At 42.7% G+C, this 16,789-nt stretch overlaps 1 protein-coding gene across 2 annotated transcripts; it reads left to right on the forward strand.

The window, feature by feature from the left end:
• The first annotated feature begins 567 nt into the window (after positions 1-567).
• Positions 568-16,619, forward strand: LOC132256968 (uncharacterized). 2 transcript variants are annotated; one of them, XM_059753609.1, is made up of 10 exons: positions 568-971; positions 6,358-6,499; positions 10,756-11,526; positions 12,221-12,445; positions 12,512-12,594; positions 12,651-13,089; positions 13,150-14,349; positions 14,462-14,812; positions 14,968-15,495; positions 15,554-16,619. In XM_059753609.1, exons 2-10 carry the CDS (start codon positions 6,403-6,405, stop codon positions 16,480-16,482), a joined length of 4,623 nt encoding a protein of 1,540 aa, XP_059609592.1. In that variant the 5' UTR covers positions 568-971; positions 6,358-6,402; the 3' UTR covers positions 16,483-16,619. The 2 variants fall into 2 exon arrangements, with proteins under 2 accessions (XP_059609592.1, XP_059609600.1); XM_059753617.1 differs by having other exon boundaries at positions 14,462-14,803.
• The last annotated feature ends 170 nt before the right edge of the window (positions 16,620-16,789 follow it).

A 16,789-nucleotide genomic window follows, 5' to 3' on the forward strand; every position in this document is an offset into this window, starting at 1 on the left:
AAAAGCATCTTCCAGTTCGTTGACTCTGCCTGTGGACACCTTTTCTCCTGCTCCCAATCCCACGAGGAAAGCCAGAGATTGAATTTTCTCCGGTCGGCGGTGCATTCCTCAGCAGAGATGAATGGAATGAAAGCCATGAGTGACGAATGTTGCATGCGCTGGCTGTGTTCGAGAGAAGACGGACTTCCGTTTAGCACAGATTGAGCAACAGTTTTCGGGGCGCGGACTCTCGCTCGGGTGACGTTATCGCGAAATGTGCAGGTATTTCGAGAATCCAAGCACACAGGCCCAAAAGGAGAACTCGCGGTGGGCATACGAAACGCCGGCATCCATCATCTTCGCGCGCCACTCCACATTTTCACATCCGAAGAGCAGAGCGGCGGTCGGACCCCACCAAGAGTCGACGACGTCACTCTTGGGAGTCCACTTTTTCTGCCATCATCACTCCGCGAGGTTCGCCAGGGCTGGAGCGGTGACGAGGAGAAACCGAAGCGACTGCCTCCCAGAAATGAATGTGTGAAATACGAGCAATTCCAACTTCGCAGTTAGTTGAATTTCGCTGCTCCACAGTGAAACATGCTCATGAGTGCCGCGAGATCCATTCGCTCAACAGCATTCGCTCCACACCTCAATTGAGAGGCCACTCCAGTCTAAGACATTCTTCTCAGTGTTCTGTGTGCGTGTGTCCGACCGTTCCTTCTCATCTGTGCTGGACTGTCCCTAAGACATTGTGATACCCCAAAATACACCCCACATGTGCTCCCTAGTGATATAAAGTGGCGAGGCAGATCCCAAGTGATAGTTGAGCCTTAGGAGAGAAATCTCGCGGAGCAGAAGCAGAGGAAAAAAGTGACTCTCGGATTATCACACCCATTCACTTTGGCCATACCTCGAGGATATAGCCAGCCAGATCGCAGTGGATTTTTTGGATTAAGCATTGAGCCAAAAGCGGGGCAGTTTTTCCGTATTCGGTGAGTTGAGTGGAGTTGAGTGGAGCTAGAGTGTTGTGATAAAATGGCAAATGGTCTCAAAATTTCCGATCAATTACCCTGAATACCATCACAGTGGTTGGATTGAGTATCGCGCATCCAAGAGGTGTTAAATCACGTACAATCAATACAAAACGAGGCGTACAGACGAGTTTCACTTTGTTTGCCCGTATGACCGATGCAGGAGAAACGCGTCTTGGGCTCGAAAGCGGGCCCAAAGTCACTCAATTTAGATACACACATCATTACCATACAATGAGCGCTGATGAAAGTCATCGTTAGAATCAATCCCCGATGACACCATTGTATGAAGTCACAATTTATTCTCTTCTCCGCGAGCGGCCAGAATCACTTCTCGCATCCACCGTACAAATAATGGCGCATAATGATAGGGCTCAAGAGCACCGTGATTATCCTCGGGTCGCGCGAGCATGAAAAAAAGTGCCGCCAATTTGCTGGTGATTCTCTCGGAATTTTCACAGATTTCGATTGAATGCGCCTCCCACCCACCATCAGGAGTGCGAGAGACACGCTCATCGCAATTCAAGACACGAAAGTCAACCTGAAACCCGATTCGCACATTTCAGCGTCGATATTTGCTTATATCTGCGATTTTAATATTCAACTGAGCTCAAGAGTTTGGAAATATTGCAGTGACTTGATCGAAATTGATGAAAGTTGAAACGAGTTTGAGGAAAGAAGACTTGGAAGACCATAAACTTTATTTTGTGTTCAGTACTCTTTGATCTCACTCGTGAATTTGTTAACATTAACATGGATGGGAATAAATAATTATAATTTAAATTAAATGTTAGACTATTGATAGCATTAACCGCAAGAATTATGATCGTCGAGGATCATTTTATCGGAAAATTGAAAAATCGAGCGTTTATTATGTACTATTGCTCTTTCACGAGGCACTCAACTGAGTTTTAACAATAAAACAGTGAGAAATCGATATGAGAAATTCATTCTGAAACATGATTGTAATTTCTCCATAAGTAATTAATTTCATATTACTTACAATAATTATGAAATACTGTCTTTCATTGATTCTGTTCAAAATCTCATCAACATGACTTACGTTTTCTCCTCGTGCGGCGTCGCTTTATTGTTTGAAGGAAAATTTATTGGAAAAACCTGATTGAAATTGCAGTTAATTGCACGATGCATATTCATATTTTGCTAAAAAGCTACTAGACTTTCAACATTGCCAATCGCATTTAACATTCTTTAATGTACTTAGAGTTTGTTCATCATATAATTACACACCAATGTATGCGGTGAATATTTTCAATTTCCCAAAAAAATGTGCAAAATTTCACAGATTGAGAAGCATCTTCTGTGTTTCGTTTGCTTTCCATTTTGACCATTTCATTGAATTCGCAAAAGGCATTTTCCATATCCAAAAACGAACGATTTTAAAAGTCAGCAAACAACTTTATGTAACTGGAGGCGGTGAATTCTGTTTTAGCAAGAAGTTATTATTGTTCCTCCTTATTAATTTTTATTGTTTGTTCACCGAAAAGACTTTGCATTTCGTGATTCTTCTCTCTTCTCTCTCTGCTCTCGTTAATTTTTGGGTACCTGGCGCTGCAAGAAGCCAAATAGTCCGAGGGTAGAATCTTTCGTGCGCAATGTATCAAATGAGGTAATCAGTGAAAATGTTCCGACATCAGTGATTATTTAAACGATATGGCCGATCAAATTTCAGCCTGTAAAAACCTATAATCAGTCGCATAGCTATTATTATTTATGGCCAATGGATTGAGCGTAAATGCAAGGGTGAAACGAAAATGCAGAAAATGTATCCGTGTCTCTTGCGCAGCTGAAAGAAATATTTTAATGAAATGCGTGATTTATTTTGTGGTGAACGCGTTGCCAATTAAAATAAATCAGCAAATTGAATTTATGGGGATGTGTGTGCTGAATTCAAAATGAAGCGCGAAAGAACTTGAGGGAAAAGGCACTGAGATGAACCTTTTGGCACCTGTGACTTCTCTCGCCAACGCCTTGCGATATTTTATCACTCTGCGAGTCCATTGACTACCTCTCGAACTCGCGGAGACAAACAAGACATTTACAGTTATACTCAGTTGACAATATCTACAGTAAAATATCCGCGAGATCCTTAAAAGGAAGGTTGATCTCATGCTCTTAGTTCACCTCTTTGGTATTTCGCAATTCGTCGCTCGCGAATCTTTCACTGCGGAATTGAGAGGGAGAGAGACATATGCTTTTTTTGTCTATAGAATATATTGAAAATTTCAACTTCTTGAAACTATTCTGAAATAATTCACAAAAGTACCAGGAAGTTTTAACACATTGCTTGCAGTTTGAAGATGTTACAAAGAAAAGAAATTGGCTGCACGATCCCGATGATCGTGATCTAGTGAAATAGATTCTTTACGAATAGGTACACAATTTGAGAAATTTATACTAAAATGTTGTTCGGAATCTTGCTTGTTTGCCTACGATTATAAGTTCATCAGATGTAAAAAGCGTCTTTTCACTAAGTTGCGCGATGAACGTGGAGGAGCTCTGTGAGAAATTACTTTGTTGTTCTTCTGACTCTGTAACCCACAAAAAAGCGATCTTTATTCGCAAAGACATCACCAGAGCCGGGAACTACCACGCAATTTGAACAATACGTCGTACAGCAAGGGAAAAATATAGTATTGTCACAACTTTCATTTGCTGCCGGAGAAGTACGTTGCCATTGACCTCCCGGATACTGTCTTTCTCTTCTTCCCAATTTTCATGTGTGCGAGAGTATCGTCATCCGGGTCTTGGCACCTCGTGTGGACAATTGAGAAGGAAGTTTGTGTCACAATTGCATAAATACCATCACCAAATCCTCACACTCGATCGCGCCGCGTGACACATCCATGCGAAATTGTACGGAGATAAATATGGCCCAAATAGTGATTACTCTGGCATTTGATATTTCAATTCATCGCTCTCTTCACGGCTCAGCCGTGCACTTCCACGCTGTATTTTGAGGCACTGTCTTTTGCTCAGAGTGCGTGAAGAAAAACAAACACATGGCTGATGGATATGTAAAGTGGGCTTTAAGCCGTCGAAGGCCTACTTTCTTTCTCCATCGCTCTTGGCTCAACTCTTTCTGTGTTTGAATCTTCGTCACTATACGCGATGGTACATCGACCATGATTTTCCATGAAACTCACAGATATTAAGTGGTTATTCATCTCACGAAAGAATCAGAGACGGATTTCGAGTTGTTCCCCATATAAACACACGCGTTGTCTCGCTTCCATCACATTCAACAATTTGGATTCTAGACGCGAATAGAATTAATGGGTGAACGTGGAGTTTTTCAAGTGATATTTCTACAATCTCTTAAGATAAAAGATGAACAAATTTGTCCTTAAAAAACAACCAAGAAAACAACTTTCTTTCAGTGATTAAATGAAAATTTTATAGAGCATTTGCAAGTCCGAAAGTGGGTGTTTTTGGAATAATTTTCACACACGAATCTGTGTCACTATTTCAAGTAAATTCATCTTTTTGTATGTTTTTCAACAGGAATAAATTGTAGTAAAAGTGTAAGTTCTTGGTGAAATTAGTGGAAAAGTGACATGAGTTTAATTTCACGTATAACAAACACTAAAAGGCCAAGAAATTCAAGAGTAACCTAGTTAAGTGAAGGAATGATGAGACATTTAATTGACACTGAATAATTGTCCCAGAATTCCGTGAAGAGCATCCAATTGTCAATTACAAAATTCCCCAGAATATCTGGATCATTCACCAGCACAGCTCTTATGGAAAAATGTTTTGAAATTAACCCAGAAACACCGATAAAATGACTGGAAATTTGTATTGATAACAAAAACGCACTCATAACAAATCAACCTTCAACTTAATTCTAGATAATTGCTGAGTCAAACAGTGTTCTTTTGCTCGCGGTGCGAAAGAGGAAAAACACCAATGGGAGAGACAATTCACTTATATAACTCATTCATCGGTAGAAAAATGATCAACACACACAAGAATTTAAGAGCAAAACTCGACATTGAATAGAGACTCGAATCTCGAACAATGGTCACCATTAGAAGAAACTCTCGAGAAAATTCACACACGCTCAGCTTTTCATTGTGATAAAGTGTATGTCGTAGATTTAGTTTTTCCCTAAAGCAAAGAATGATTTCACTCTCAGAGTTTTTTTTAGAGGTTTATGTATGAAAACAATTTACTCGTGTTGGCATGAGTGACAAATAAATATTTGCCTCAAGGTGTGCATACATTATTTCTCTTAATTTCACAACAGAACAAAACGTTCTTTAACATCTTGCTTAATTGCAATTGATCGCTTGTGAGACATTTTTCGTCTTTGCGCCTTTTGCGAAACCCAATTGAGGAAAATCGAAAATGAATGAATTTCATAACATCTTCAAGACACAAGAAACATGAACTAAATATTTCATATATTGCTCACTTACCAAATAAAAAGAGATAAATTATAGATGTCGATCACTTGGAGCGTTATTAGGAGAAAATTTTTATATAAACTCGCGCGTTACGTTTCTCGTTGAATAAAAACAAATTAATTTCCGGATTTATGGTTGAAGAGACACTGAAATTGGGTAGGTCTTTGTTGAAATTCGCCATTAAAAGACTTTTTCGTGTTCTCCCAAAGATCCGCGACTGTCTACGAAATTCATTACGACACCCCAAGTGACCTCCAGTGCTGCAATAAAGATAAATGCTGAATTATTATTCTGAATTTTTATCACTGCATTGTCGACCCTTGACGCCCTTCGCAACACAATATTTCAGCCGTAATATTCTCATTGTTGCAGTCACTTGGCGGGAAATTCTCGGGGAGACTTACTTTGACGGCACTCAATTGTGATAAATCTTTGTCAATTATGGTGACGGGAGAAACAGTAATTTTGCTGTGAAAGGGTAAAAATTGATGAAAGAAGTTCTCATCCAAGAGTGAATATCCCGTTCGATTGTTGATTGTTCGATAAATTTGAATTGAAACAGCTGAGAAGTTTTGCGGTTTGTTGCTTGAGGAGCATTTTCACACAACACTCCTAAACACAATCGTCCAGATTAAAATCAATATGTGTGAAAGGTATTTTGAGGTTTTTAAATGCATTTAGGAGACATAGAAAATTGTAATCCGTCGAAGTCTAACTCAATTTGGACCTTGCATAATGAAATTCTCACGGTCGACATACAAAGTGGAACTCTTGTCGTCACCTTCTTAACATATATAATTCTCTCGCATCTTAAGTGGAATCATTAATTTCCCAATTTTAGCGGCTACACTATAATACAGCCTTTGCATGCTGAGTATAGACAAAAAGGGCATTACTCTTATCTTGTGTCGTTCCAGTTAAACAACTCTGCACATACTTATGGAATTATTGTGAGGAAAAAGATGGCCCGTTATGATACCAATTGGAAAATAGGTGCATTTCTTATTGTTCTCGTCATTTTCACGGAATTAGCTGTCGATGAAGTTGCAGCCAGCAAAGGTGAGTGAAATGATGTGTGATAAATTGCGTCGACTATCTCGTGCACTTTATTCACGCAGCGAATGCGCACAGATAAGTGAACAAAAGAAGTAATGGTAGCAAAATCGCGTATATTTGCAACTTTCGATAGACCCCAACTTTGGCACTCTCCGTGCAGAATTCCTGGGAAAATTTCAAAAAATTATTCATGCTGATTATGAGCGAATTAGCATACATTAAATTCCCATAAAGCTTGTCGCGAGGATGCAAACATCACCGGACATGGATTGACGAGCTTTGTGGTGTGTTTTGCACACTCAACTCGAGAGAAATTGAATAAAAAGTCACTTTGTATAATTAGAAAATGCGAGAAAAAAGACAGATACATAACATTATTGCATCGAAGGTATTTCAATTTCTCCACATAAAAGACGTGTATATCTTATGGGTTTATTCACATACCTATTGATGGGCAATCAATTGAAATTTCTTGCTGTATGGAAAATCCATCAAGTCAGAGCTTATATTGAAACTGCAAATGCTTGATTACATGAACTTTTTTTTTGTATGTGAGTATGGAAATTTCTTTTGAGAAGGTGATCAATTGGTCGAGAGCAATCATTATTAAGATCTTTTGACATGATTTGCAGGAAATAATTTTACAATAAACAAATTTACTCCGAACATAAGTTCTTTCTCGCCAATTTTCTTTATGGGTTTTCGCTCAGGTTTTGAAACAAGTGATTAAATCATCAATTTTTTGTTTTTTTGATTTTCCGTCATTTTCAATTATACCATTTTTCACAGAAATTTGCGGGAACGTGTCAATATTTGTGAAGGATTATATGAGGCATTCGTGTACCAATTTTGAATGCTCTTGTGTGTTCAGAATACTCAACGACTCGCGTAAGAAAGACTGGTGTAACAATGCAGAAATGTGGAATTGATTTGATAATGTCTCGCAAGTGGCAAAAATGTCAAGCACGGAACATCTCATGCCAAAGTGGGAGACACGAAAATTATTTATTCAGCAAGAAAATCAAGCGATAGCCTTCACATTCCGAATAAGCAATGACTCAAGACTTTTCACATATTGTCTCTTGGTCACTTGGCGTGATGGACCTGGAAAAGGTGGTGGGACTATCATAAAAATCACATGTCTTCCCATACGATCACACGTCGTTAGCTATTCTCATGATCAAAAATGTCATCATGAGAGAAATATTGTTGCTATTTTTTTCACGTCTTCTTCTCTGCCCGAGTGATTCTTTGCAAAACATGAGCACGTTTCTAATTCAGATACTTTTCCCAAGATACAAAAGCGCTAGAAATGGTAATTTTTGTGGAAAGTGTTGACCTCCTGGGCAGAAACTTAATTGTTCTCCATATATCACTTTTCTTTGTGGCTTTTCGCAATTTTTGAAGCAGAGATTGCGGATTATTTTCACTTTCTTCAAATGACCATAGTGATGAGAGAAAGAAAAACAAGAGCGGCCTACAATGGCTGGTCTTTGGTGCTTGAAAAACTCTCTCGGTGCAAGTTTTGCTGGGCACGCACCATATAGCAGTATTTAGAAAATAATATCTCCACCCATTCAGTACACACCTTATCGCATCGCCAATCCATCACTCTTTGTTCACACTCGTGTTGAACAAAGAGGGCTTTTTGTGCGATATTCGATGGTATTGAGCGTGATGCTGCGGATGCCGAATTGAATTTGCATCGAAATAGGCAAGAAGAAAGTGAAAAGCCACACTCTTTCGCATCTCTCCCGCCCAGTGGGATGCTGCCATTGAATTTCCATGCACCAAATGTATGCAATGCAAAATGAAACTCTTGAATTTCCAGTTTCTAATTTTGTTTGCTCGCACCTGGGTTTCATAATAATGCTTTTAACACACTGCCGTGATCACAATTCCAGAAGCGCTTTTGCAATGGACACCTGAGCAATGCAACTCAGCAAGGAAAAAGTTTATGTTTTTTGCCATATCTTCTTCGCACAATCCTCTTCAAATTGTGTGTGGAGATTGAAATCATACTTGATGTGATGTTATTTAAAGAGAAAAGCGCATTTTTAAATGAATTTTGCAAATATTTTATTCAAATATTTCGGTTGAGTGAGTAATTTTTCGAGAGTGCGTAAATTTACTAAATATTTGTAATCACAATTTGTCTATGAATTTGTATAGAAACTGTTGAAAATCGAATCGTCTTAATTCTTTCGTAGGAGATGTAAAATTCGGAACATTTTCACTCAATAAGTTTCAAAATATCGGTTCTTTACTGTAGAGCCATTTGTAGTGAAATTCTTATATAACAAAGAAATTCAGCATGGGCAAAGTAAATGTCAGCAAAGGTGTTAATTTTATTACCTGCCTTGTTAGTGAAACGTTGAAAATTTGGAATCACTTGTGCAAATTTTTTTTTCTCATCTAAAGATCATTATTAAATATTGATGTTTAAGAGATCTTTTTCAAATTCAGAGTCACAAATATTTGAGTAGCTTTTTGCTTGCGGTAAAAGCTTCCGCGCCAAAAGTTGCGATGCTGCTTCGAAGACTGAGATAAGACTTCCTGTCCTCCTTTCATGCAGTCACTTTAGCCTCCAAAAGCCACATTCTCAGTTAAGAAACCTCTCTGAATGGGTTATGATTTCCCTTATTTGGCGCTAATAGAATATTTTGTATGCAAATATTCCTTTTGCAGCGAAGAATGTTGCACAGATTGCAAATTTATTTGCTCACTATGTTTCACAAGAGCATCTGAAGAAGTATGTAGCTTTGTTCCCGTTTATCGTCAGCACGGAGACAGTTTGAAATTTTTCATGTTATATGACCATTTTTCAGCCAGTCGAGATGTGAAATGTGGAGGAACGTCATTAGTTCCGCCTGTTGTTGTTCAATAAAACAGAAAATACAAAATGAATATGAACAGAGAACTTGAGTGCAAAAATTAAGTTGGAAAATTGCGACTGTTGCTGATGGTGCACATTCTATACATAAAGTGCAATTAATTTACAATTGGATTAACAATTTAATTTTAATGTTGGAGCATTTTGTATTGAAACCATACCACAAGATTCCGCGATGGCTTGATGATTTTGCCGCAGTGTGCTCGCGCTTCTCTCGCGCAAGATACAAAATAATAAAAGATGTATAATCCGTTATTCCAGGTTGTGTGTCAGTCGGTCAGTTAGTTTGCTGGGGAGATGTATAATAAATAAAATATACCATTTTAGCGCTCAAATTGACGACGCTAAAGAAAACTACTGCTATACTTTTGCACGAAGAAACTAATGAGAAGACGTGGATGGTGAGGAATAAGAAATGCAGAAATGGAGAATGAGAGGATTTCTGCATGCGCGAGATACAATCGGTTCTATTCTTCTGCTCAGCTTCTTTCTCCGCAATTCCGATCTCGCGGTCAGACGCTTCAGGGCAGCTTACCCATATGCAACCGTGCCAATGATGTATTGTTAAATTGATCTACAAAATCGATCACGTGCGCTCACGGACAGTCCTAAATAGTGATCCGAAATATTACGCTCGGAGCAGATCATGGGCTGAGTAGAAGTGGGGGCTTGGCTAAGAGAGGCTGCGGCAAATGGAGGTGGGAAATACCTTCCCACATTTATTATTTCAGAATTTTTCCCACATCCATCTGTCTCTCCATTCTCCCAATGCTGGTCCCAATATTTTCGTTTTCTCCAGCCATTGTTCTTAACTAAAACAAACATATTAATTACATTATGCAGAATGTATTGAAGGTTCCAAATTTGGGTTACGCGCAGATGTTCAACGAAATATATCTTTTATGCATCTTCACAAGGGAAGTTTGTTTTCGATTAACATTGTATCATTTCTTATAAGCAGAAAAAATAGTTTTTTGGTTACAGACAGTCAGAATGAAGTATATAACGATACGTACAGTAATTTAATGGGGCGAGGTCACAATATATAGTTTGCTTAATGAGCAATTATTCTGCTTAAAATCATGTTTTTTCAAAATCCAACTTTTTACTAAAAAGTGTCTGGTTCTTTTTAAAATAGTTGTATTGCATACTGTTCTTTTACAACTATTATAAGAACAAGAACTTTTAACTTACATGCATATCTGAGATTCTTTGCCAGCGTAATTTCTCATATTCTCATGGAAAAAACGATGAATTTATGGCATTCATAACTTTATGTTTTGATGTGTAACTTGAGAAAATCTTTATGATCATCTCAGAGTTATTATGAACCTCTAAATCATTAAAAAAGAAACTTACCTTGCAGATCTCTTGACTGCGTGCCAGCATTTGCATCGGGCTGAGTCACGACGCTCCCGGGCGTTGGGTGAGACAGCCGGTAAATCCGTCCGGGTGCCGAGATGCACAGACTCCGGAGCCTTCGAGCCCGTCCAGTGTTCCAATGACATCAACAGCACAGAATGCTGGTGCGTAGATGAGTACGGAGTGGAGATCCTGGGCACGCGGCAGGATAGTGAGAAGGAGGTGGATTGCGTGTCTGCCAGCAGTCACTGCCCGGCGTCATCTTGTCGGATGTACTGTCCAGCCGGTTTCGCCCGGGATGCTCGTAGTGGGTGTCCAGTATGTCAGTGCCGTGACCCATGCGAGGGCATCACGTGCCCCGGTTCGCTTTCGTGTCACCCACAGGAAGTGGAGTGCAGCAACGAACCGTGTCCTCCGGTGCCAACGTGCAAGAAGGCGCGAAGCTTGGCCGAAATGTGTCCCGTTGGGCAGCCACTCAGCATTGCCGGAACCATTCGGCCCTTCCTGTGCGGCACAGATCCGGGCAAGCCCTCATGCCCGCCACTATACAAATGTCTCGTGCAGCTGGGCAATGACTATGGCGTGTGCTGCCCAGCGTCGCTCAAGTACGAGAAACCTGGCCAGTGTCCTGCAGTGGATCACCAGGAGATCTCCCCGGCTGCTGGGTTGGTGTGCGGAATCCCTTGTGGACACGACCTGGAGTGTCCTCAGCTGCAGAAGTGCTGCCAGACAAGTGGGTGCTCAACAAACTGCCAGCAACCATTTAATGTAACTGGTGAGTGTTGTCCTATAATTGCATGTCAGGCTGCAAAATTCGCATGCTCTCGACAAATTGATCGAACACACAAATAAGCAATTATCAAAACCTCACCTTTAATTGCATATGCCGCGTTTTCTATTTGAGTCCCGCAATATTGTTTCTCTCATTTCATGACCAAAGTCACATTTCTTCACCATGTGAAAGGAATGCCACAAAATTGCAGAGTTCCTCTTTGAACTCGATGTGCGTTTCGTGGTGAGAAATTTTTATTGATCAAAATCATCGATAATAATGTTCATTTCGTTCGTACAATTGCATAGATTCAATCACATTTCCTATTCCGCGTATTAGGTGTGCACGAAGTTACGGTGCGTTAAAATATTTCTGGAAATTAGTGTTTAAAAGTATAATTGTACACACATTTCAATTTCTATTTCGCTGAAAATGAGTAACACCAATAAATAATGTCCAATCTACAAATTGGCGAACATTTGTAAATTGATAAATTACCACCTTTGCTGACCAAGAGAGCAAAATCGTCAATTGGACGGCCGCAAATATTGCAAAGACACTGAATGTATAGGAAAATTTCACCGCGCAATTGATAGCAAATGTGGCCTCGTGCACACGGAGAAAGTTCGATTGCAGGCGAAATCAGTGAAATGTAGAGAAGATCATTTGGGTGAGAATTGCTCGAAATTCATTGCAGCGTGCCATCAAGCGAGAATGCTGTCGGAGTTGCTGTCTGTGAATGAACGCGAGGGGAAAGGTTACATTCCGCAGTGCGATGGACCCGGTGGCCTCTTCTCCTCCAAACAGTGCTCCCGCAACGGGCTCGTGTGCTGGTGCGTGGACTCCAAGACTGGACACAAGATCAGAGGCACCATGGGTGCTGCCAGTCTCGTCGACTGCGAGGGAGTGGAGAATCTCATTGGTGAGTTCCTCACGTCATGACATTCTATACTAGACATTCACGAGGAAAATGCAATCTTTCTTGAAGCGCGATCTTCTGGACGGAGCGTGGACGCTCCTCAAGGCTGCGATCACAACATTTGTGCTGCAGTCTGTGAATACGGATTTAAGGTACAGATTGATTTGGTTTTACAGCCTAGAATTGTTTTAATATTTTCGTTCTTTAGAATGACCACAACGGTTGTCCAACGTGTGAATGCTCGGAACCATGCGAAGGCTACCGTTGTCCTATGGGATCTCACTGTGAAGTGGCCAAGGATCCCGAGTGCATATCCGGATCTTCGCTGTGCGCTTCAGAGCCCATCTGCAAGCCTGATCTGGTGTACTCTAATCCATGCGAAGAGGGCACTCCCTTGGCTGACAATGTCACCGGAGAGGTTTTCTTCTGTCGTATGGACTCCATAAACACCGAGGACTTCCAGACTCAGTCCTTCTTCGACGCTGCGCCGGAAGAGAGCTACGGTCGCGCTATGACCAACTTCATCGCCTGTCCGCGGGACTACCAGTGTACCAAACTACACAAGGAGGCCAATAACGTCTGTTGTCCTCAGGCAATGCAGACCTCGGCCTCAAAGTCGGAAATCCAGATTGATAGGCAACAGACAAGTAAGTCTTCATCTTGAAATTTTCAGAATCTGTTAATCTAACATTTGTTTTCAATTCCAGTGTGTGAGTATCTGCGCGACTTCGCCGAAAGGATGGAGGGTACTGAGGAGGGCATGGTAATGGCTCTGCCAAGTCCTGGATGTGACAAGGAGGGCATGTACATCCCTCGCCAGTGTATTACAAAGAAGATCAAGGTGACTCTAGCAGAGCAGAAGCGACTCCTCGAAGAGCAGAATGTGCGTCAGATGAAGATGCTACTGTCACGTTCAAAGAGACAGTCTCCTTCTGAAAATGTGAAGCTGGTCAACATGGATCAAGCCACAGAATCCCTGCGTGCTCTGCAGGACCTTAACATCAGAAATCTCGTTGACTTCCTCAGACAGAAGATCCTCAATCCCGCCACACATCCAGAGGAGCTCTACTTCGCCGAGATGATCCTCAACAACCAGGACTCGGGTCTGGAGGGCCGCACAGCCAAAGTGATTGATTTCTCGCAACCAAAGTCGCAATCAGTGTCGGATGAGAAGAATCTCTTCAGCTTTGAAAAGCCCAAGAGAAAGCCCAGCCAGTCCAGTCCACAAACTGAAAACCAGATGGTTGAGCTGACTGTGGAGGAATGCTGGTGCGTTGATGGCTTTGGCACTGAGATTCCTAGCACCAGGGCTCTCAATACCAGTCTGGAGGAGTGTCAAAACATGAGGGAGACCCTTGAATGTCTAGATCTTACATGTCGGATGGGATGTGAGTATGGATTTATTTTGGATTCCGACACTCGCTGCCCGTCGTGCCAGTGCAGGGATCCTTGTGACAATATCCAGTGCCCTGAGCACCAGGAGTGTCGCACAGTGGACGTGTCGTGTGACGGAGAGTATTGTCCGCCAGTGCCCGCGTGTCTGCCGCGCAAACCTGGCCAGTGTCCTTTCCTGGTGCCTCCTGGGAACGACGATGCCTGCGAATACGAGTGCCGATCGGACTCTCATTGCGATGGCACGAAGAGGTGCTGCTCTAACGGCTGTGGCACTCAATGTGTGGAGCCGCAGCTGAAGACCGCCTGCCAGCATCTGCAATCAATCCAACTGCACCAGTCCATTGAACTGGGCATCCCCGCCAGGCAAAAGTACATCGCCCAGTGCGATGAGCGGAATGGCAGCTGGAAGTCGGTACAGTGCGGACCCGACGGTGTGTGCTGGTGCGTGGACAATTTGGGCAATGAGCGAAGTGGAACCAGAACAAATAATTCACAGCCCAATTGTAATGGCGGTGAGTTAATCTCTCTTGTTGTCTCTCGAGACTTTTCCTTGTTGCAATCGATATAATGTGGGATTACATAAAGTGAAAACCCATTCCCTAAACTTGAGACCTTCTCTTTCAGAGTCCACACTCGAGTGTCCTCTTTACAAATGCGCCTCACAATGTGAGCATGGATTCCTGCTGGACAAGAATGGTTGTCGCACTTGTGAGTGCCGGAGTCCCTGCTCTGAGATCACCTGTCCAAACGGGGAGAAGTGCAATTTGGTGCAAGTCGAGTGTGTGGACACTCCTTGCCCGAGGATGCCAATCTGTGTGCCCTTTATGGACAGTGTTTGTATCGAAGGGGAGCCCTTGCGACAAAACGGCCAGGAGATCACGTGCGGTCCTCAGTCCTCTGGCGAATCCTGTCCTTCAACGCACGTCTGCCAAATCAATCCGCTCAACAACAAGGGCGTCTGCTGTGGTAAACAACGTAAGCTCATCTCAATCCTTGACTATTTCAGAGACTTTCTGCACATACTTTATTAGCACTGCTTCTCTCTGTAATTAACTTTTCCTTCTTAAAATCTAACATACAATAAATGGCATTTGGGAGACACTACAAACTTTCTCGTTGGTGTCCTCCAGGCGATGTCTGCTTCGAGAGCTTGGAACCCAGTTGCTTGGATACAGAGAAAGAAGTGGACAACACCAGCATCGTTCATCGATGGACCTTCAACACGCGTCTCAACAAGTGCGTCTCAATCAAATCCACGACACCTTGTCAGAGCAAGAATCTCTTCCACAATGAGAATGCGTGCAAGGCGGTGTGTCCCGCCTTGACGCAATGCGAACGTCTTCGACTGAAGAACTCTCTGGCGGCGCGAAGGACCGGCGGTCAGACGCTGTCGTGGTTCCAGCCCCGATGTGATCCGGACACGGGAAGTTGGAGTCCAGTGCAGTGCCTGGGGAAGCCAGTGGCGAGCAATGAGGAGTCCAGAGGGCGCGCTTTCAGGGTGGACGTACCAAATCAGGATGATATGGGAATTGGGGTGTGCTGGTGTGCGGATAAAAAGGGGGCTCCTTTGAGGGGATCGCTGACCCGAAACGTGGAACCAGTGTGTAATCATCGGCAGGCCAGGAGGCGGATGAATGACGAAGAAATGCAGGATCCAGGTGAGTTTTATCTATTATCAATTCTTGATTCCCATTTACAATTTCTTTCTCTTTCCAGTAATGGAGGAGCTTATTCGGCAGATGACTATTCTGGTGGAGGACAACCTCGTGGAGGACGAGGCAGAGATCACGACTGAGAGTCTGCTGAAGCACATCTCAACCACTTTGGCACTCAATGATAGAATTCTGCACAAGTCCACGACATCCAATCCGCGCCAGGAGCGATTATCCAGCACTACTCAACTCGTGGCCTCCTCCACGCGTTGTGAGGCCCTCAAGATGAGTGCGCCCTTCCCGGTGGCCTGTGACAATGAGGGCGGATTCTCCCCAATGCAGTGCAACGGTGACATTTGCTGGTGCGTGGATGCCGCTGGCAATCAGCTGCCCTTGTCCAGCACTTTCAAGTCTGGTGCCAAACAATGCGTCTTCACGCCCATTGACCTCGTGGCAATAGAGCTGCACCTCAACAATCCCGAGAGGCGCATGTACCGAAATGTCTATGAGACCCTTCGGGATGAGCTGATACAGCTCTTGGGCGACACGCCGGACAATTTGCGCGTGCACGAGAATGGAGACGGCAGCATTATGGTGAAGTTCGACCTGACGAGCTCCCGGAAGATCGACGAGGCATTCGCGATTGAAGAGATGGTGAAGCAAAGGAATCTGCTTCTCGTGGGAGGTGAGCTCCGGCCAGACATCACGCTCTCGCGCTTCCTGCATCGAAACAGCAATTTGCCTGTGCCCCAACCAGCCTCTGGCATCCCTGAAACCACCTTCCAGACAATCGTCTTCATCATGGCCACCGCATCGGCCTTCCTGGTCAGTGTCTTTGTCATTTTTGTCATGCTGAAGCGTGGCCGGAGCAAGAACAAGCAGTTTCCCGGCGACAAGTACACCATGGGTGACAAATACCTAGACTACGGATCGCCCATTTTCGTGCTGGCAGCCAAGGATCAGCAGGACACCAGCAAATTCATGTCTAAGTAGGATCAGTGTGTGCAAAGAACTCTCGTCTAATTGTGAATTTTGTAAATATTTTTGTGAAACCCTATGTAAGACGCTCGAGGTTTAATGTTGATACAGATTAAGTTTAATATTAAATGTGATACAAATCTTTTATTCTATTGAGTGGACGACAGAAGACTCGGTGGCGGTAACCCTAAATCCTGAAAGTACCTTTAGATTGTCCCCTCGCAATTTTCCTCGGCGGAAACTTCCAGTGAAATAAATTATTATGTATTGAAGAGAAGCATTGAGTCTTCTTTAGTGGGCAAAGAGCAACCATCATTCACGT

The sequence above is a fragment of the Phlebotomus argentipes genome, unplaced genomic scaffold, assembly GCF_947086385.1.
Source record: "Phlebotomus argentipes unplaced genomic scaffold, Phlebotomus argentipes genome assembly contig_6, whole genome shotgun sequence".
Taxonomy (NCBI): domain Eukaryota; kingdom Metazoa; phylum Arthropoda; class Insecta; order Diptera; family Psychodidae; genus Phlebotomus; species Phlebotomus argentipes.